Here is a 23055-nt window from a genome sequence, read left to right as displayed (position 1 = left end):
ATTAAGGTGATTTCCAATTAGTCTACTATTATAAAATAATGGGGGCAACAAACATCTTTGAACATAAATATTAATTCACAGCTCTAATTATTTCAAGACAAACTTGTGAAAGTAGACTTACTGGTTTAGAGGGTGTGATAGTTTTACAGCTTTTAAATACAAATTGGTTGTATTATTTTACGTACCTACCAGCGGTGGAGGAAGTGTCAACTGTTGAGAACCAGATTCATAGAAATATCTGATTTGGTAGGAAAAAACTGGCATCATGGCATCTCAATGCTATTTCAATCCACGCTTTTTTGATTATGGGTTAGGGTGAAAAACTTTTTGAAGAAATAGAAATTTCTTCTTTTGTAAGCTGTTTATTTATATTCTTTTCCTAATTTACTATTGAGCACAAAGGAATATACGTAAGAGCACTCTACAGATAGGGGGAATAAAGTTGCCATATATTTCACTATTTTCCACTAGTTTGTCATTTGCCTTTTATTTATTTAATTTTTGTTGCTGTCTGGTACAGGGATCCAAACCCTTGACCTTGGTGTTACAGTGGTGTGCTCTAACCAACTGAACTAACCGGCCAGCCCATCATTTGTCTTTTAATTCTTTTTAAGGTGTATACCACTTTTCCTTAATACTTTTCTTTCTTTGCTTTTAAGCTTAGGAAGATCTTCTTTACCTTAAGATCAGATAAATATTTATATTTTACATATTTCAAGGTTCCTTTTTTACATAAACATTAAAAGATCTATGGTTTCATTTAAGTGATTGGTATAATAGAGGCATACGCCTTGGTTATTTCCCTAGCAACTAACCAATTCCCAGCTGTATTTATTGAGTAATTCACTTTCCCCTATTTATCTGAAGGTTACTTTACCATGGATTAAAATCTCAAATATGCTGAGATTAGTTTCTGGGCTTACGGCTCTATTTCAATTATCTGTCCAACTCTTTGCATTAGCACCACACTTTCTTCATTGCCATGTGCAACACATAAACACATTTTTAGTGATACGGTAAATTACCCCTCACTAGTCCCTTCTTCAACTTTTATTACTTTACCTCTCTATGTGAATTTTAGAATCATTTTGCAAAGTTCTGTCCCTTCATGCCAAAAACAGTCCATCAAGATTTTGGCTGGACCTTTATTCAATTCCTAAGCTAACTGGAAAACTGTCATTTAGTACATTTTCCAATTATGCTCATATTAAAATTCAGTTTGGTGAAAAAGACTAATATTCCATCTGAAGACATTCTTTTTCTGTTAATGCATGTTTCTATAACTGTGAATTCTGATTCACAATATTTTTATCAGAACCATTACCGTACCTTTTATTGCCTCCCAGAAATACAATGCCTCTCTGGTTAATAGCATAGTTATGTAACTGTTTCAGATCTAGAAAGTTAATTCCCTTTCATTCACATGCAAATTAGTAACTGCTTTATTCTGATTCTTTATAAAAATGATTAGTATTCTCATTCTCTAAGAACATTATCCTCATCTCTAATCATAGATATGCCTCAATCTAAAATGCTTTCCTAGTTAGGGTTTTTTAATTTTGAAAAGACTTTGGGAAGTTTTCAAAAAGTCTTCCTGACTTATTCATGTTAACAGCTTCAACTGAAAAATACCTTTTATTATTATGGGTCTTGATGGTTAACCTCCATGGAATGAGCTCTCTCAAAAGGTTCAACAGAAAGTGCTTCAAAAATATTTCAATTGCTCAGAGAACACATTACATTGAGGGAAAAGAAAAAAGACACAAGAAAATAAAGGGAAATATATGAAAATAAGACCAAGGCCACGTACAACTCAAAGGCAATACAGGCTGAATGACACAGCCAAGCCTGAGCATAAGGGCTACTGCATTTAGGTTTGCCAACACGACAGGAAAATATTATGTGATCCAAGAGAATCCAATTTTGAAAATGTAACTATTATCTCTCGTTATTATAGGAAAGAAAATTAAACAGAAATATACAATCTTTATAAAATGACAAACTGTTAGATTTCATTTGGCATATTTCTTACTGTTACCTTTAAAATATTTTTAAATGTTCCAAGAGTAAACCTTCTTTTGAAAGGGTAAAAATTCAAATAGTATTCGATCTTTTAAAGTCATTAATTTAAACAAGTAGGAACATTTTTCTTTTCATACCTTCAGGGGGTCTCTGCAACTGTGATTTTCGATAAAACAACATGTAGGCACTTTCTTTACCCTGAAATTGCTGTTTAATATCCTCTTCCTTGATTGGCTGAACTTTGGAATCATTTATATCAAACCAGTGGGGACAGCAGGTACTATCATTTAATCCTGGGGCTTCTGAAGTGCAAGTCTTGAAAATTTTTTGATCATTCCTTTGGAAATCAGGCTCAGCCTGGAAAGAATGGTTCTTCAGTAGACTAACTGTACTTTCATCTGAACTGAGAAGAAATATCTGAGAATGGAGCTGTAAGAACTATACAAAAACAAAAAACCAAATACTTAGGTTAATAAAATGTTTTTAAAAATTAGACGTGATGAAAAAATTTTTTTATTTTTCTTTCTGTGATTAGATCTTTTAACATCATCTTTATTTTTGGTCTGGCCAGCTAGGGGGAAAGAAATCCATTTAGATATAAGAAAACATTTAATAAAATTAGACTGCTTTGTTAAACAGTCTAATACTTACATTAAGGGAGAAAGGTGCCATGCCACAACTAAAACAGCATTTTAAATATACCTCACTAATGCAGTTTAAATAAAGTAATTCACTGAAACAGATTAGGTAGAACAGACTTTTTTGAAATATTCTAAAGTGATCTAAACAAAGCAGAAAACAAAGGCAATCACATAGTGCACCACCAAAAAAGATAATTTGAAAACTCGTGACCCAGATGGACTCTGTTGTGATAAAGTCATAATTACAAGCCTAAATTATTGTTTAAGTGAACTTTTAAATTGAATGTAGTCTTCTCTGGAAGCTGACAGGCAAGCACAGGAAACCAAAGCAAAGAAAGGCATAAGTCACCTTCCTAAAGACTATTTCTCAAGTTCTTGTTAAAGGATAAGGAGAAAAAAAAAATCTCTCTTACCATCGCCTATCCCTACATCCCACCCCTACTCTTCTGCCCTCTCACTCTCCAATCTCTAGGCGGCCTTGCATCTCCTCCTTTTTTCTCAGCACAAATTCACTTTATATAGGAAATCACTTGGGAGCTAAATGTAACGTTTGCTCACCTCATCAATCAACATGGAAGAGTGACTTTCTCATGTTTCCTTGGAAAGAAAGTAATGTGTGGAAATGTCAACTCTCTAAACAAAAGTATTACTTTATCACAAACAGAAGGGCATAGGGCATATGACCCAATGACACTGTTAACCCTGTGTATGAGAACAGATGATACAATATTTTGTACATAATTTTTTTAGGTACAATAAAATATCAACAATTTGAAAGCTTTTGAGTAATGAACTTTCTGTATAGCCAGGTTTTTCTTTGTTTGATAATTGAGGATTAACTCTTAAAAAAACCTTCAAACTTCCATGTAGTATGGTCCAGTAATGTTAGAGAGCTCTTGTTAGGCTAATCCTCCTGATAAAAATGATAAACTCAACACACAACAATGAAAACAACTGTTTGGAGAATAACCAAAAGTAGGCATAAAGTGGAGAGGACATCATCCTTCAAAGAAGAGGAGCAAATAAGGTGAATTCTGCATCAACCTACCCCTTTCCAGTTTCTAGCAGTACATGGTGAAATGGAATTCAAGCAAAAGGCAGAAATCTCACTGGGCTGAGGAGACAGAAGTTGAGAATACCAGAGAGGCTAGAAAGTGAAAGAAAAAAAAACTCCTACCAGGAGCCCCAAATTTGTATCAAATCCCCCTAAGTCCTTGGCTAACTCCTAAATGGTGAATGGACAGCCCAAAATGCCAAGGAACTCAGCATAAAGCAACAGCTAGAAGGTCCAATATCTAAACAGAGCAGCCTGCTGCTGAGTAGAAGGAGCATGGAGTTCAGTCCTGCCAAATTAGAAGGTGATGGCAGACTTTTTCTTAAAGAGGCAGATAGGAAATATTTTAGAGGTAAAATTGAGGACATTATTAAGGTTAGATATTATATAACCTTTTAAAAAAAAATAAATAAAAAGTAACCATTTAAAAATGTAAAGATTGCTCTTGGATTGGGACTGTCCAAAAACAAGCAGCAGGCCACATTTTGCCCAGAGGACATAGTTTGCTAAGCCCTGCATTAAGAAGAGGGACCATGCCCCAGGACTAAAGGTATTCTCTTGGACTGAATGCAAAATTGCAATAGATCTACCCTACCAAAACCTGAAATAAAGTTTCCACAGGATCAAAAGGATTCAAAGATAATTTAAGGGCTTATTAGAATGCAATGCAAAACTCTTCAGGGAAAAATAACATAATCCAGAGTCTTCACATCATCCACAATGACCAGTATATAAATAAGATTATATATGGGAATGAAGGAAATGGAGCGATGATGATCAAAGGCTACAAAGCCTCAATTAGACAGAAGAAATAATTTTTTTTTTCCTTTGAGATATTCTACACAGTATGGTGAATATAGTAAATGATAATGTACTATACATTTCAAAATCACTAAAGAATTTAAAATATTTTTACTCCAAAAATGGTAAGTATTGAAGTGATGGATATGTTAATTACTTGATTTAATTGTTCTATATTGTATTCATAAATCATAATATCACTTTGTACTCCATAAATATGTACAAATATAATTTGTCAGCTTATAATTAAAAAAATAAAAATTTATTAAAAATATCATTTGGCATGCAAAGGAATAGGATCATGTGATTCACAGTCAAGGGAAAGAAGTCAATTCATATGAGGAAAAAAGTGAATAGAAATAGACCCGGAATTAATCTAGATATTATAATAGCAAATAATTATTATAAGTATGTTAAAGAATTTACATAGAAATATAAGCACAAGGGGTAAAGAGATGGGGAATTTCAGCAGAGAAATGGGTACTCTAAATAAGAACTAAGCGAAAATTCTACAGCTAAAAAACAACATCAAAACCAGAGAGGAAAAAAGTGAATAGAAATAGACCCGGAATTAATCTAGATATTATAATAGCAAATAATTATTATAAGTATGTTAAAGAATTTACATAGAAATATAAGCACAAGGGGTAAAGAGATGGGGAATTTCAGCAGAGAAATGGGTACTCTAAATAAGAACTAAGCGAAAATTCTACAGCTAAAAAACAACATCAAAACCAGAAAGTTTATTGGTTGGGCTTAACAGAAGACTGGCTTGTCAGCAGAAAAAAATCATTGAACCTAAAGACAGATCAATAGCAATTATCTAAATCAAAGCTAGAGAAGAAAAAAACAAAACAAAAATATCAGAACATCCAAGCACCGTGAGGAAATATCAATGGTCTAATATATATATATAATTGGAGTCCTAAAGGAAAAGAGAAAAATAATGAAGCAAAAAAACACCTGAAGAAATAATGGCCAACATATTTCTGAAATTGAAGAAGGATTTCAGACCACAAATATAAAATAAACTTAGCAAATACAATGCAAATAAACACAAGGAACACTATACATAGACACATTATTGTCAAACCACTGAAAACCAAAGATAAAAAGAAAATCTTAAAAGCAGAGAAAAAGATATATTACATTCAAGAGAACAAAATAAAAAATGACAGTTGGTTTCTCATCCAAAATAATGGAAATCAGACACAATATAATAACATCTTTAAAGTGCAAAAAAAGAAAAAAAAACAACGCCCAAACAAAAATACTATTAACCTAAAATTCTTTATTAGCAAAAATATCACTAAAAACTGAAGGCAAAATAAAGATTTTCACACAAACAAAAGCTGGCAGCATTTTCCACCAGCAGTTCTGGACTCCAAGAAATGCTAAAGGAAGCTCTCTAGATTGAAGGAAAAGGGTACTAAACGCAAACTTGGAGCAATACAAATGAAAACAAGAAGGAACAATAAACACCAGAGTGGATAAATATGAAACACATTTTTTTCCTCAATTTCTTTAGAAGTCACTTAAGTGTTTAAAGCAAAAGTAATAAGGTATAGTGGAATTTATATCATATGTAATCGTAAAATATAAGATGACAACAGTAGAAAGAGATAGGAATGGGAAAATGAAACTATACTATTATAAGTGCCTTCCATTGTACATAAAGTGGTATAATATTAATTTATAATTTGTAATATTGATATATGTATAGTGTAATCCCTAGATCAATCACTAAAAAATTAAACAAATATGTAAAGCTAAAAGTGCCAACAGAGGAGATAAAAATGGAACACTAAAAACTACTTGATTGATCCAAAGGAAGGCAGAAAAGGAAGAACAAAATAACCAACAGAAGAGAAATAGAAAACAAATAGCAAGATGGTAGATTCAAACTCAACCATATCAATTTATTACATTAAATATAAATGAATTAAATATTCTAATAAAATGGAAGTGATTGCCAAGCTCTCTATCATCTGATAGAAAACACATGAGAAGTAGAGAGAAAAATCAACAAGGACAAAGCCGTTTTCTTGAAACATCTAATAAGATTGACAAACCCCTAGAAAGACCAATGAAAAAGAAAGCTAAAAAGCACAAATTATTGGTATCAGAAATGAAAAAGGGAACTTGACTTCAGGTCCTACATACATCAAAAGGATAATATGGTGATATTTTAAGCAACTTTATTCCAACAAATTTGACACTTCAGGTAAAAGAACAAATTCCTTAAAATTCCTATGACAATGCCACATATATTACCTTTCGCAGTGGTCCATGCTGTTTTCTGTACTTCTTGTTCCAAGATAATCCTATCTTTTTCAAGAGTTTCTGGCCCAGCTGATCAACAGGAATTAGATTATTCTCCTCCTTATGAAAGAAACACAAAGTCACTTAAGAAAATCTGATAAGAAACAATTACATTTACAAATTCAAAGGGATCAACAAGATTATATCTAGTTAAACATGCCTAGAACAGCAAACATGTAAGTGAATTAATCACAATTATTTCATAATAAAAAATTTTTTTAATAAAAAAAAGTCTTTTAAAAAGTAGATCAAGCCACAGTTAAGAAAACTTGGATTATGCCACTTTTCATGAGCCACAGTTTAACTATTTAAAGTGTAATACCCAGAGAGTATCCTGAAGTTTGATAAATTCCTGACATTATATGGGATTTTTAGAAGACATACTTAAGTGCAAAACAAAGATTATTAATGTCTTATCTGAATGTTTTGAAGGATAAACAAGTTCCAGAAGAGGTTAAGTGGCTGTTACAGGCTCAACTGTGTCTCCCCAAAATTCATGTGTTGAATCTTTAATTCTCAGTGCTTCAGAATGTGACTATATTTGGAGAAAGGGTCTTTAAAGAGGTGATAAAGTTCAAATGAGGCTGTTTTCCATTTTAGGGTAGGCGCTAAACCAATCTAACTTGTGTCCTTATAACAAGAGGAAATTTGGACACACAAAGAAACACCAGAGATGCACACACACAGAGGAAAGACCATGTGAGAATACAGGCAAGAGATGGCCATTTGCAAGTTAAGGAAAGACATCTTGATATTGGACTTCCAGCCTCCAGAACTGTCAGAAAATAAATTTCTGTTGTCTAAATCAACCAGTCTGTGGTATTTTGTTATAGCAGTCCTAGCAAACTTATGCAGTAGATCAATATGGTTAAAAGTACTCAGCCAGGTCCCTACTAGGAAGTATGAAAAATCATTTATTAAGAATGAATAAATAAATGAAAGGAGACATAACATCATTACAACAGTGTACTAAACAAACATTAAAAGTCATATAATTGAGGTGTTATCAGTGTTGGAAATGAAAAAGGGGGAGGCTGGCCTGTAAGTTTAGTTGATTAGAGCATGGCACTGATAACACGGAGTCCCAGGGTTCAATCCCTGTACTGGCTAGCCACCCGCCTCCCCCCTCAAAAGAGAAATGAAAAAGGTGATATAACTTTAGGTCCTACAGACATTAAAAGGATAATATAGGAAAACAGTAAACTGCAAAACAGAGTGCAAAAATGTAGATCCCAATTCTGTTTAAAATGACAATAATAATAACCAAAAAAATCCATAACTCAATCTCAATATATGTATATAAACACAAAGAAAACAGAAGGCAAAGAATATATACCAAAGTGTTAACAATGATTGTCAGTATTTGGCTTATTTACACTTTTTGTTTTCTTTACATATTTTCTGTTTTTCTACTATGAATGTGTATTTCTTTTATAACCAGAAAATCATCAACAAAAAAATTTTAAGTAGAGACATACAGAATATCTTTAAGAAAAAAGACTATGAATAATAATAATAACCAAAAAAATCCATAACTCAATCTCAATATATGTATATAAACACAAAGAAAACAGAAGGCAAAGAATATATACCAAAGTGTTAACAATGATTGTCAGTATTTGGCTTATTTACACTTTTTGTTTTCTTTACATATTTTCTGTTTTTCTACTATGAATGTGTATTTCTTTTATAACCAGAAAATCATCAACAAAAAAATTTTAAGTAGAGACATACAGAATATCTTTAAGAAAAAAGACTATGAATGGTAATATCATATCTACAAACTAAATCTCATACAGACAAACACACACACACACACACACACGAGATATCTACAAACACACACCCACACTCTACCTGTAATAAGATTGCTCTTAGAATCACCAATGGATCATCAATCTCTTCTTCATTCTGAAGATTTTTCAAATTCACGTCTGGTTTACTTTTTTCCTCCTAGGAAGGAAAATAACAAAAGAGTTTCTATCACTAATCCCTTAAAGAATAATTAACAAAATAAGAATGTCTATCCCATGGAGGTTTCAGGATGGGAAAAGGATGGTAAAAACATCATCATAATCTATACATGCTTTGGAATCAGGCAGGCCTGGCTTTGAATTCCAGCTTTGGTTGAGCAATCCTGGACAAGTTACTCAGTCTCTCTGGCTCTATCCATAAACTATCCTAGCACAATACAGAAGTGGGTTCCAGAATTTTCTGGCTAAACATTACTTTAGCTGCATCTTACATGTTGGGTTTTCATTATTACCCAGTTTAAAATATTTTCTGGTCTTCATCCAATATGTTCTCACTCAATCGTGTTGGCCTAAGGAAACGCTACCCATCTTTGTAGGCTCAGTTTAAACACTCCCTGCCATCTCCTGATCATCCAAGTTTTCACCCCTTTCTATGATCGTATTAGAGAACATGTAAAAATTCCCCTGGTAGGCTATTCTTATTAACTTTTAATTTGAATGCATGCCACCTTGCAAAGGTATTTTAAATTGGCTTAAAATCATAAACACAAATAAACCTAAACAATTAACATAAGACACAGATAAATAACCAAGAAATAACTAAAGAATATGGCAGACCAGATACAACCATCCTGCTGTAAAATTACTAAAAATGCTGGATGAAGTAAAACAAAACAAAATGAAACAAATAAAATCTTCTTAAACACACACTGAGCTAGCAAGAATATCAGAAAAATCCCCAGAGGTCAAGAAGTGAAATGGGAATCCAGGGAGGAAATCCAGAGTTGAGGCTTCCAGCTCCCCAGCTGTTATGGTCTGAATGTGTCCCCTCAAATTCGTATGTTGAAACCTAATCCCCAATGCAGTAGTATTAAGAGGTGGGGACTTTAGGAAGTGATTAGGTAATAAGGGTGGAGCCCTCATGAATGGGATTAGTGACCTTATGAAACAGACCTAAGGGAGTTTTTGGCCCTTCTGCCATGTGAGGACATGGCAAGAGGGCACCATGGGGCTGGCTGGTTAGCTCACGTGGGAGAGCCTGGCGCTGGTTAACACCAAGGTCAAGAATTCAGATTCCTTTACTGGCCAGCCCCTGCCCTCCCCCCACCCTAAAAGAAGGCGCCATCTACAAAGCAGAGGGAGTCCTCACAGACACAAAATCTGCTAGTGCTTTGATCTTGGACTTCCCAGCCTCCAGAACTGTGAGCAATAAATATCTCGTTTATAAATTATGCAGTCTAAGGTGTTTTTTTATAGCAGCCTAAATGGACTAAGACCAACCTTGCTGAAATTGAGATTCCATTTTGATGCTCATATAGGACAGGGTTTGGGAGAGAAAGTGTAAAGCCTATCCAAAGTAGGGAGTTGAATGATTGGTTTTTCAAACAACGCTGATTCTCCAATTCTCTGACACCAACTGGGTGTCCTATGATTCCATTCAATTCTGATACTAACTATGTGGTGACAGTGCAGACCCACAAGTTGAGGGATCAATCCCATTAGACTGCCCTCCACTTCAAACACCAACCAAAAATGGGGTCCCCAGGCTATCCGTACTTCTGCCCAGCCAATTACAAATTCTAGTGTTCCCATAACCCTAACTCAGGTTCATAATTGTCTGGAACAACTCAAATAACTCAGGAACTTGTATTTACATTACAGTTTATTATAAAGGATACACATGAACAGCCAGACGAAGAGATACATAGGGTGAGGTCCAGAAGGGACCCAAGTGCAGGAGGCTCTCTCTGTTCTTGTGAAGTTGGGGTGGCCAATCTCCCAACATATGGATGTTTTCACCAACCCAGAAACTCCCCAAACCTTGTTTCTCAAGAGTTTTCATTAAAGTTTCATTATGGAGGAATGATTGATGAGATCATTGGCTGCTGGTGACTGAATTCAATCTCCTGTCTCTCTTCCCTCCCCAAGGTCAGGGGGTGGGGCTGAAAGTTTCAACCTTCTTATCACCTCATTGGCTTCTCTGGCAACCAGCCCCCATCCTAAAGAATCTAAGAATCACCTCATTAGCAACAACTGAGGTAGGTGGAAAGAGGCTTGTTATGAATAATGAAAGAAACTCCCATCACTCAGGAAATTTCAACGAGCTCCGTGCCAGGAACCATAACTGGAACTGGGAACAAAGACCAAAATACACTTTTTACTATACCCTAATGATAGGCTCCAGCAAAAAGCTGGAAACCCCAAAGGGCAATACCCTTAATATAAGCATGGCCTAGAAAAAAATCCACTTCACAATAAAGGACAATGAGGAACTGGCTTGCGTTGACCTTGATAATAATAAAAAAATGATAAAAAAAAAAAATTTCCTCTAATCATCACAAGTAGGTCCTCATGTGGATTTGTGGCTCGAATTCACACTAGCTATATGACTCTAAAACCATCAAGTCAAGATTGTATTTTCAAGTTGTCAAGGGTTGGTAGTGACCCCAAGGCTTGTGGTAGAGACAAATACAAATCTTTCTTGGAAGAAGGCACTTTCAGCTCAGGCCTCAAATGACTTCTGTAAATCAAGTTCTTAAAAAACAAACAAACAAACAAGCACACCAAGAAGCCTACAATCCAAAATAACAAAATCGTAAGGAAATAGAATCAGCATCATCAGCAAATATCCAAATCAGACCTACAAAGTCTTCAGATGCTGAAATTATCTGTCAGTGAATAATAAATGTATGTTTAATATGCTTAAAGAAATTTATGACTATGGAAGAGATTTAAAAATGAGAGGAGGAGACAGGCACACTGGCATTCCATAGATGGTGCTCAAGCTCACAATCCCGATATCTGACAAGCTAATGCAAGGTGATGTACAGGCTGGGCCCAGTCCTCCTCCTCTCTGCCAATGTCCAACCTGGCCTTGTGGGGATGAGCTGGTCCAGCATGTACCAGTCACAGGGCTGCCAACTAGGAGCAGTCATTAGGTCCTCTAGATGCACATTTTGAATAGCTAATGGCCTCAATGCTAAAAGGAAGGGATCATCTTCTAGATACACCATGAGGACTGAAATGTTGGCTACAACCCAGGGCAAATTACATGAGGTTGGTCCTGAATATTATTCCTTACAGACGGCACCTACTAAAAAACTCCATGTATACAGGGAACCACTTCTTAGAAGAAGTAATTACTGAACTATAAGCAGAAAGAACACTACCTTGCTATGATTAGAATGTTTGGAATCCTTTGTCTCTAGGCAGAGGGGATTTCTCAGGATAATGGTAGAAAAGTAGACAGTGTCCAGCTGTCTACTGAAGGTGAAAATTTTTTTTTTCATTTTCCCAAGATTAAATGATTATTAAAAAAGCATGCCACACTATATAGAAATCAACATCCTCTTCTATAATTCTGTGCATCTGAGACTATAGAAATGTCACTGTCCCTGCCCCATATCTTCAACTTAACATTCTCAGGTCACAACAATAAGTCTTCCCAAAGGGAACCTCCCAGAAAAATGAGCTATCTCCTCGGCTCATATTTCTCTCTGTGTGGCATGCACCAGCAATCTATCCAAGATGGACAGACTGGGGAGTAAAGAGGGCTTCCGCCAGCAAGCCCACGGTTGTTGAAAGCCACGAGATTAGAGACAAGCACAAAGGGATATGTCAGCATACTGGAAAAACTCCTGGGACAGCTTGGGAACAACTCTTCATTTCATTCATGGTGTAAATGCCATTGTTCAGTGCATAGATATTGATGAGGTAGGCCAGCAAGTTACAGAGCCACAAAGGAAGGATGTCACTGAGGAGGCGAGGAACAAGACCCACGAAAAATCCTAGGATATCCTCTTTCTAATAGATGGTTGCTATGGAGTCACAAAGTCCACAGTACTTGGACTCTCTGCCAATGAATTCTACCACAGATATCAGGGTGATCAAATGGAACGGATGTGTGATGGGGGTAGCAGCAGAATGAGCAATCATCTCTTGAGCTGTCACCTTGACAACTTGGTCAAAGGAAGATGAGACTTCTTCCTGTACATTTCTAGGTCCTAATTCCTCAAACTTTTCCCATGCCTGGTAATGCTGTAAAACTTTACCAAGGACCACAAGTTCCAAGGACTGCTGAACACAGTCTTGGAATTAAGCCTGTGAACAACCCATGTCTCCCATTGATGCTCGCAATGTGCTGAGCATAACAAAAGAGACCAGGAAGCTGACTTACTTGCTGCCTCAAGATATTTCGTCTTATTGTTGGAGGAAGAGGCTTCTATCACACCTGGATAAGCCCTTTCTCATACATGAGTGCCTGGGACAGGATGGTGAGAATGGAGCCCAGGAGCACCTGACTGGCTGCATCCACCACAATGGCACCTGCAGACAGACCAAGCCACCAAGTGACCGAGTCGGTCCTGGATCACATGCCAGGGCCACCAGCTTCACTGAAGGTGAAATTCTTAAAGCACTAATTCATTATTTGAACACCACAAAGCTCTGGATGAAAAGCTATGGTTCTTAAAGAACAGAACAATAAGAAAAAAATTTAACAAATGTGACGGTTGATAGAAGCCACAAATGAGAACATATATGAAGCACAAATGGAAAGCAATCTTCTGATTGTTCTTTAAGCCACAAGGAAGACCTTGCTAAGGGAATAGAGCTTCAAGAAGAGATAGGCAGTGCAGATAGCAAAGCCAAATAAAAGAATGCCTGAGTCACATAACAGAATTTGAAGAAGATCCTGTCACTGGTAAAAGAAAGGTAATCAGTTCTGAAGAAATGAACACAAAGTTGCAAAGAGATGTCCAAGAAATCACAACCCAAAAGGAAGACATGGAAGACAGAATCATTACTCTTTTTTTTTTTTTTTTTTGTCTTTTTTCCGTGTCCGGCAACGGATCGCAACCCTCAGTGTTGCCCCCGTACCGGACCGGGGACCGGCAACAGGATCGCAAGCCTCGGTGTTGCTCCCGCGCCTCGCTCAGCCAGTGAGCGGGAGCCGGTCTGTATGTGGGATCCGAACCCTCGGACGGGAGTGCCGCCGCGCTTCCCAAGCGGCGCACTATGCAGTGCGCCACCGGGCCGGCCCAGAATCATTACTCTTGAAACATGCTGGCTCACCACAGAGTGTGAAGATAACTCTGTGCATGACCTCAACAATAAACTTGAAAATGAAATTGCAAATAGGTATTTTATGCATCAAAAGACTGAGAGAAATGCTGCCAGCTAAAATGCCTCAAATCTGAAATGGGCTAAGCAAAAGCTGTAGCAGGCATTGAGGAAAGCAGACACACTGCCTGAGGTGAAGGCTGGACTGGCCAAGAGGCTGGGAACACTTTCAAAGACTGAAGAGAGATATGGCAATATTGAAAAAAGATTAGAATAGATGAAGGCATAATTGGAAGAAAAGAACCAAGAATTGCAGTAAGAGTGGCAAGATTAAAAAAACAAACAGACAAACATAATAAACATGTATCAGACCTGGTGATGAGGTTCTATCAAAAGCTAACGAAAGGCTTCGACTTCATCTTAAAGAGAGAATGAAAAAAAGCTAATGTGATTGTATGAAAAGGGGAGGGACAGGAGGGAGATGACAACGGCCATCCTAGAGAATAAGGATTCTCTACTATGGGAAACTGAAAATGCAAGAAAGCAGTTCAAAAGAAGGTAATGTAATAAGGATCAGCTAAAACTAAACATGGAAACATCTGATGGGGAAGGTGCCTGACTAGCTAGTGTCTTGGCAGATGTGGCACAGGCATTTGAGAGTGATACTTGTATGGTTTTCTCAACCCAGAATTGAAGTTCTATCCACCGCAGTAAGATAAGTAAAAGAAATTGAAGGTAAAGGTTTAGAGAGGGTGAAACAAAATTGTCTTTTTCCATAGATGCCTACAACATAAGAGAGATTATGACAACTAGCAACATTGCTGGTTGTCAGCATATAAAATGTTTAATTTATACATTAAAAAATTTTATATATCTTAGTATATAAAATCAATACAATAAAAATAAGTGCATTTCAATACAAAGAGTCCAAGAAAAACAAAGTACAGGCATACCCCTATGGAACATCTTCCTGGTAAACATTTTTCTGGTAGAACATAGTTTGACTTTTTTCACATCCAAACTGTACAGAACATACGTATCTCTCAATATATTCCAAATACAACCGATAGTATGTCAAAAATACAGATAGATGTTTTAAAAAGTTGAGTGTCAACAAAGGGAACATGCATCTAGGATATGTGAAAGTTGATTATACAAATTGTGTATTCTTGTCATACACAAACTAAATCAGAGTCAATGGGTCGGAGGGAAAAAGCACTCGGGGCACACAGCACCTGCTCCAAGAATCTTCTGCAAGCCCTGCTCCTGAAATGGCCTGCTGTAACCTAAGACCAGTTTTATCTAGTAGCTTTTGAAATGACCTACCATGACTCTAAGGCTAGCTTTACTTCCCACTGTCACTCACCGATCAGAACTTTCCAACTCCCCAAAACTTCGCTAATGCCAACGAGCTTTCTTTCAAAACAATATGTAGCATTTTGCTTTAATAAAACTCCCAACCCTTTCTTTGTTCTTTGACAACTCAGAGACCACTCTGTCTGTGTGTATGCCCCTGATTGCAATTCTGTCATTGCCAAATAAAATGTTTCTTTTAGAGATTCATCTCCATATTTTATTTGACTTTGACAGATATTATTGGCACCAAGGAAGCCGTATTACTACACGTGGTGCTACTATTCATTAACAACAATATTCACTGTTTGATAATCAGGAAGCTATACTTTAAGCATTTATATCCTAATCTGATGGTTCATCACATACATATAGACGTTTTATTGTGTTTTAGTTTCATTTTAGAAAATTGGTTGAGAGTTTGAGATTGCTGTGTTACACATTATAATTTCCCAGGAACTAGACTCTGGTTAGTGCTTCGCTCAGAATATCTGCAAGTTCTTTTTGAGAAAATTATAAAACTTTTTTATAAGACATTTAAAAAGCTTAAAATTTTTTTAACATATATTGTTCACATACGAAGACTCAAAATACCAATGTGTTTATGCATGTGTGTGTATACATGTGCATGTGTAGGAATTCTGATCTGGTGATTATAGAAATGTACACTGAGGCATAAAAAACCAAGACAGGCTCGCCACTCCTGAAGAACAATAACATGTACAGGGACTTGCCCTACCATATCATGAATTATAAAGCTATGGAAATTAACAATGTGGTATTTTCCCAGGAGTAGGAAAAATACCAACGAAACAGAAAAGAGAGCTAAAAAATAGATTTAAACATAAATGAACAATTGATCACATAACAACTGGCATAGTTGACAGGGGAATGAAAAATGAATTATTCAATAAATGGTAATGGGCAATTTTTCCAAATGGAAAAAAAAAATCTCACAATATTCACAGGAAACCATTCTAGGAAGACTGAAGTTTTAAATGTAATTCAATCAGTGGTTATTGAGCACTACTTTAAAGAGCTACCATAAAAGACATGACTTTGCAGTCATATTATGTTAAATAGGGCAATATTCATTCTGATTTTAAATCCTATTGTGAAAACTGTAGGCATGAGATTTGTTTTTATTACATTTTCACCTACAATCTGCAGGATACAAAATCAATATTATGTGTTATCTATATCAATGTTCATTTTATTTGTCGGAAAAAATCCAGTAATTGTCAGCTATAGAAATAGTGCTATCTCTTTGTCATAACGGAGTAACTGTAAAGCTGAGGAATGGTTTTAGGTTAAAGAAGATTTAAGAGATAGCTAACTAAATATAATGCATGAACCTGGACTTGACACTAGAGTGGGGAAAAAATTACTGTAAAGGATGTGGATTGGACACTGGTAGAATCTGAATAGAACTAAATACATCTATGCTTGTGTAAGAGAATATCCTTGTTTTTAGAAGACAAACATTGAATTTTTTAGGGGTAAAGGGGGGTCTGATGTCAACAACTTAATTTCAGATGCTTCAACACTTATAATGATAATAATCAGTGTGTCTATATATGTATATGTACAAATGTGGCAAAATGTTAATAATTAGAGAACCTAGGTAAAGGGTGTACAGGAAGTGTTTGTACTATTCTGGTAATTTTTCTGTACATCTGGAATTATTTAGAAATAAAAATTTAAAATTTGTATCTGTATTAACTTTCAGTGCCTATCAGTTTTCTGTAGAGTGGATATGTAATAAATAAGATTATTCTCAACATAATAACAGAAATAGAAAAGCAAAGAATTGTAAGTATATTTCTAAACGAATTTCTGTACTTACCTGAAATTGCCAGTTTCCCAAATGATCAACATCTTTAATATACACATGATAATGTCCTCCATAGCAGCCACCTTTATGTATAATAACTGAGAAGAGGTCATATATATATTCTAAGTCATCCACTTCACTCTAAAAGAATATAAACATTGATATAGTTTACATAAAATGGTAAGATATATAATGAAAGGGAAAAAAGAATTTCACTACTGAAATTAGTAAGAAACTTCATTGTTTGTCATTGTTATTTAAGGGTAAATAAAGATAAATTTAAATAATTGGCTTTAAACTTTAAAATTCTTAATTCATTGATGTAACACATTACATCAATCAAATCCTGCCTTAGTTAACCATGAACATATTTATCTGAAAACGGCGTTATTTTTATTTACTTTGGCTAAGATCACGTAAGCCAATGTGACAACAAAACCATTACCTTATCAGTGAGTCTGTTGTAGAAATTATTAGTAAGAGAAAACCATCTTTGTACTATTCCTCCTTTATACATGTGCTCTTTACTTCTACATCTGAAATTATTTAGAACTAAAAACTTTAAAACCTGTATCTGTATTAACTTTCAGTGCCTATCAAAGTTTTCTACAGAGTGGATATATAGTAAACTATGCTGCTGTATACATGTGCTCTTTACTTGTTGGAACTGTCCTATATTGCAACTAGGTGTTTGTATGTGCTCAAAGTCTATCACTGCTGTGACACTTAAGTCCTCTGCACAGAGAAGGAACTTAGCAGTTATGAATACTGGCTGTCTTGCTCAGAGGCAGTTTACTGGAATGAAGAGGTTTGTTCTTGTTTTATTTATTCTCTCTTCAACCTTTTCTATAATTAATATGCTCTGTAATCACGAGTGACTCAAAAGATGAACTCCTACACTTGCAGTTAAAATTACTTTAGATTAAGAGATAACTTTAAGGATGTTTATTCACATCTGAGGGGTCTGAATTACATGATATAAGTCCTTCCAGCTTTGATGTCTAAACTGAATCTGTTATCTGTAATATTAAAATGTACACAGGGGTACCAGTTAACTGAGGAATTTATTTGCTTGAAATATTTTGCTTTTTAAATGGGCTCCATTTTAAAATGTCTGGTTCAGGCAAAAGACAAGATAGATGTACACAAAGATGCAAACTGACATTTTTTCATGAATACGGAAATCCAAAAGTAAAACTAATGTGCATTTCCTAAATAAGTGCTCAATTTTTTTTTACTTATTTCAGTTTTGTTATATCAAAATATGTTAAAATTACGTGACAAACTTCCCTTTATAAAAGAGGTGCAATTATATTAACTAACTTTGAGAAAATTACTCTGAGTATGCCAATAACAGGCTTATAGCCAATAGAACATTAGAACCTTTGAATGGCAATTCAAGCAATAAGACAAAAACCAAAAAGCCCAATAATTAGGCTTGAAGTAGAGGAAGGCCCATCAATGAAGAGTGTGAATTTAAAAACATTTATTAAAAAATTACCTTTTTACATAGATATTCAATAGTTAGCTAGCAAATGTTCTGTTTTTAATAAACATATAAGAATAATTTGTAATAAAAAATACATCAGTTTCATCACTCTGATCTTGACAGGTATAGCCATGATATAAATTTGAAAATGGCTTATAAAGTAGGTCAATTTTATAATTAATTTGTTTTCAGAGCTTTTTCTTTTCCTGTGCCTTAAGGATTATAAGTTCTTGCTTAGTGAAGTTCCATTTGCCTGTTCATTTTCTAGATGTGCAATTCAATATTACATTTAAAATAAACAAAATCCAAATAGCAAAGTACCAATTAATGGTAATTTTTCTAAATGCAGGGTCATTCCTAATTTTCTTAAATTTTCACTTCAAAGATTTTTCTAGGAGAATTTAATAAAGAGAACTGAGAACAAATCCATACTTTGGAAAATCAAAAGGACTGTAAATTAATCAGTGGTACTCAGCAAGAGGTGATTTTGCCCCCCACCTCTCCTCCCAGGAGACATTTGGCCATGTCTGAAGACATTTTTGGTTGCCACAATTAGGGGAGTGGAGATGCTATTGCCATCTAGTAGGTAGAGGCCAGGGATGTTGCTAAACATCCTACAATGCATGGGATAATCCCCATGACAAAGAATTATTTAACTCAAAATGTTAATAGTGACAAGGTTGAGAAACTCTACAACAAACCAATGAAAATCAGGTCAATAAAAGATTCAATTTTGAGAGGGGAAGAGAAAGATTTTAAAAATAAAATAGTTCAAACCTGTTCACAAAAAGGCTTGAGATTGATCCGGAGAGGGAATGTATAACAGCTAGTTTCCTTGTAGCGTTCACACTTCACAAAATCAAAATTAAATCTTAGTAATGAAATAGTAAGAAAGGGAGGCAGCTTACGTAATTTGGCCGACTGTTAAAAGAAAAATTTACAAAGATTTTTAAAAGTAGAGTTATATAAAAAGATACATAATGTTTCGTAAAGTACTAAAAAAACCTATGACACAGTTTTAAAAGAAATATGTCCTAAATCACATAAACTCATTACCATGAATTCAATATAACTCTTGATGTAAACTCAATGTAAATTCAATTTGATGTAAATTCAATATAACTCGAGGTAAACTCTTGATGTAAACTATAAAATCTATTTTATGGGACTAAAGATGGCATCACTCATTTAAACTAAAAATTTATAAGCCAGTTTTATGTTTTCGGTGTCGACATCCTAAAATATTATTTGATGAACAGGTTGCCTCTCTAACAGTGCCTATTTCCTGCCCAATTCCTGGCCTTTCAACTTCCTGCTTAGTGTCTCCACCCTACCTCGCAGATACAGTTCTTTTCATTTAGTGAAGAACTGGAGCTCTTAACCTGGGACCTAGGAACCTATTTTAAAGGATCCGAATGCATGAAATAATGTGAAAATTCTATATGCATATGTATTTTTTTCCGGGGAGAAGATACATAGCTTTCCTTAGACTTTCAAAGGGACTCTAACTCCCCAAAGATTAAGATCTATTGATTGGGGGTTTATAGTCACTGTTCTTAAATTCAAAAGCAGATAAATTTTTATCTTACTTCCTTGTTTTAAAACAAAACACTAAATTAAGCTGCTTTTTAAGAATCATCAGTTGTCCCCAAACCTCTTGGGTTCATGGCCTATAAGGGGGAAAAAAATCCTCCCCCCATATATAAAATTATCCATAATCATATACAGCTAGCATTGTAAAAATATCTTCAAACAACAATTCTACAAATCTAATGGATAAAAAAAGTTAAGTGAAAAAAATTAATACAACAATGTAGAAGATTTTCAAACAAGCTCTAAAAATACATACAAAAAAACTGAGTCATTCAACTATAATATGGCTGAGAAAAGACTGCCAAGGACAAGAAAAATCTGCATTTATTTTGGTAGCACAGCCAAAACTAAACTTAGAATGCAACTAGAATAGAATGTAATTTTAAAAGTAACAAGATCAAAAAATTTCCATTGAAAAAAAATTAAACCAATGATATAAAAGGTATATAAAAAAAAACTGCATTTGTTCCTTGTCAGCAAAATGTTGTTTTACAAATTAAGTTCGACCAAAAATTAAGGATGTACAAATATCTAAGGCTTTTTACAAACTCTGAGGTTTATACTTATTTATATTATTAGATTGTAGTTGTAGGACCAAAGGTGGAATAAAAAATAAATAAGCAAATGAAAAGCCTCTCTCTTTGGGTTTCATAAAGGGGCAAAGGCTGGATGAAAATATATATTAAACGGTATAAAATTTACCCTGGTTTTTAGTCCTATTGAGAAAGATACAGGGATACTTTATTGTTTTTATTATATTTTCATCTATAATGCCCAGGATACAAAATCAGTATCATGTGTTATCTAAATCAATATTCATTTGATTTACCTGAAAAATTCAGTAATTGTCTGCTATAGGAATAGTGTTATCTCTTTGTCATAAAGAAGTAACTGCATAGATATGTCTTTTGTGGTAGCTGTTTAAGACAGTGCTCAACAATCACTGATTGAACTGAGCCCAAGTTTATGATATTTAAAAATAGCCTATCCTATTATCCAGCAGCAGTGGGAGGGTTACTACTGCAGATAATAATGACATCAGTGGGGTTGATGCCATACTGGTCACAGATACAAAGAGCCAAGAAGGAGACTAGAGAGGGTTAGAGATAGCACACCTAAGCCAGAGGAATGGGCAATGGCATTCATAATTTATACATACATAGACATATAGATATTTATAAATTATCTATAACAGTCATTTTTATATTAATATTAGTGAATCACTAGCACTTAGCAATTTCCTAGCATTGGTAATGCTTTTGTTGGAAACTGACTGTGCAAAAAATACACTAAACAACAATTCCATAGTGAGAAGTCACATAGAATAATGAAAGAATGGTGAAAAGGAAATACAAATGAATGGCTACTAGAAGATCAAGTAAAAAAAAATCTCCACAAAATGTTTTTCTAAATTCTCTCCTCCAAGGAGATTATTCAGATGCCAGACTCCCTTAAAACAAGTAGATAAGATATCTTGGATCCAAAGGGCTGGACTAGTAAAGCATAAAGACCTTACATTAAAATGGGGATAAAATATCAATATGTGGCAGATTTTCAGAAATATCAAAGTGCTGACATAATAAATCACTGCCACTTCAGAAAGGAGCTAGGATTTGCAAAATTCATGATGCATGAAAATAACACTGGGGAGGTATTCCATTAAAGTAAATGGTAGTTGTCTCTCATTTCTCTCTTTGTCAAAGTTTCTCTTCCTTCCCAGAATCTAAAAAATCATATCTACCAGAATGGCTATTTATTTATGAATGTGATGAACAGATTTGAGAGATATCAGAATTATACTCACTGATTTGTTTTACTTTTCCCTCTTAGCTCTCATGCTGCAAAAGAAATCAGTTGCTTTAATCTTGTTTTCCTTTCATCATATATGTATATGTATATATATATTATACATGCACATAATAATATCTACATGTATAATATATATATACATGTAGATATTATTATTATTCTTTTTGATGGCTGGCTGGTATAGGGATCTGAACTCTTGACCTTGGTGTTACAAGGCTGTGCTATAACCAATTGAGCTAACTGGCCAGCCCCATCATCTTATATTTTGCTTGGCTGTACAGAAAGAAAACTAGAAGTACTCTGTTGAGTTCCCTAACTATCAAGTTAAGTATTCCCAACTGTGGGAAGAGGAAAGAGCACATTAGATTTGCTAGAATGAGGGAGGACACATATTAAGATTATAAAACAATTGCATATTGAGAAAATGAAGAAAGCCATCTATTTTCATAGTGGTAAACAAAGAAAGGAAAAGTCAACAAGCTTCTTGGCTCGCAGGAATAAAAATACACACTGCCTTCTTCACAACAGTAATTTGCAAAAAGTAGTGATATTGGGAGTTTATCAAGAAAGTACACTTAAGAAACACTGAGGTACAAATAAATTTTTCCTGGGAGAGAAGGAAGTGCAGAGAACTGTTGGGTTGAAAGATTTAAAAACGTTATTACTGTTAAAGTTAAAAAAAAAAGTTAAAATACAGATAATAATGTAAATGTCTTTTCAATCCTTACTGTTAAGAACTTCAAGTATATCCTCCAGACTTTTTCATATAGTTAACTTCAGTTGACAAATCTTCCCGCTATTATGTGCTAAGTACTAAAGGAGCACCCTGGGAAAGAAAAAGCGTATCTATCTTTACCTTTGCTGCTTTAACCAGCCTGTCACAAGTTCCACAGTGGTATAAATTGTCGTAGTCAAAAAATTCCTCTTCTACATACATGTTCCAGAGTGCATCTTCCAAACCAGATACGTTTTTGACCGCTACTGTTAGATCTAAGAAGTCTTCCTGAAATGTACATGAATATAGTACTGAAAAAACAAACAATTTCACACAGGCTTACAAACACATCACCAACTCACACGTATGTTGGAAATAATCAGATATA

The 23055-nt window shown here is 34.8% G+C and overlaps 1 protein-coding gene and 1 pseudogene across 6 annotated transcripts in view; both read right to left on the bottom strand.

Moving 5' to 3' along the window:
* USP40 (ubiquitin specific peptidase 40) overlaps positions 1-23055 on the bottom strand; it is an 83660-nt gene that overhangs the window by 50410 nt on the left and 10195 nt on the right. For 5 of the 6 annotated variants that reach the window (XR_551648.1, XM_008588357.1, XM_008588362.1 and 2 more), the window contains exons 6-11: positions 22809-22955; positions 19328-19471; positions 17074-17202; positions 8698-8793; positions 6793-6900; positions 2160-2460 (exon numbers count right to left, since the gene is read on the bottom strand). Coding sequence is in view for 5 of the 6 variants with exons in the window: in XM_008588357.1 (XP_008586579.1) it covers positions 2160-2460; positions 6793-6900; positions 8698-8793; positions 17074-17202; positions 19328-19471; positions 22809-22955 (925 nt within the window). In the remaining variant the exon portion in view is untranslated. The remainder of the gene's footprint in view (positions 1-2159; positions 2461-6792; positions 6901-8697; positions 8794-17073; positions 17203-19327; positions 19472-22808; positions 22956-23055) is intronic. The other variant, XM_008588361.1, reaches the window with a different exon arrangement.
* On the bottom strand, positions 12222-13914 carry LOC103603783 (annotated as a pseudogene).

Source organism: Galeopterus variegatus, unplaced genomic scaffold (assembly GCF_000696425.1).
Source record: "Galeopterus variegatus unplaced genomic scaffold, G_variegatus-3.0.2 Scaffold4788, whole genome shotgun sequence".
Taxonomy (NCBI): Eukaryota; Metazoa; Chordata; class Mammalia; order Dermoptera; family Cynocephalidae; genus Galeopterus; species Galeopterus variegatus.
The sequence above is the reverse complement of the archived record's forward strand: the minus strand, read 5'-3'. Positions and strand labels throughout refer to the sequence as shown.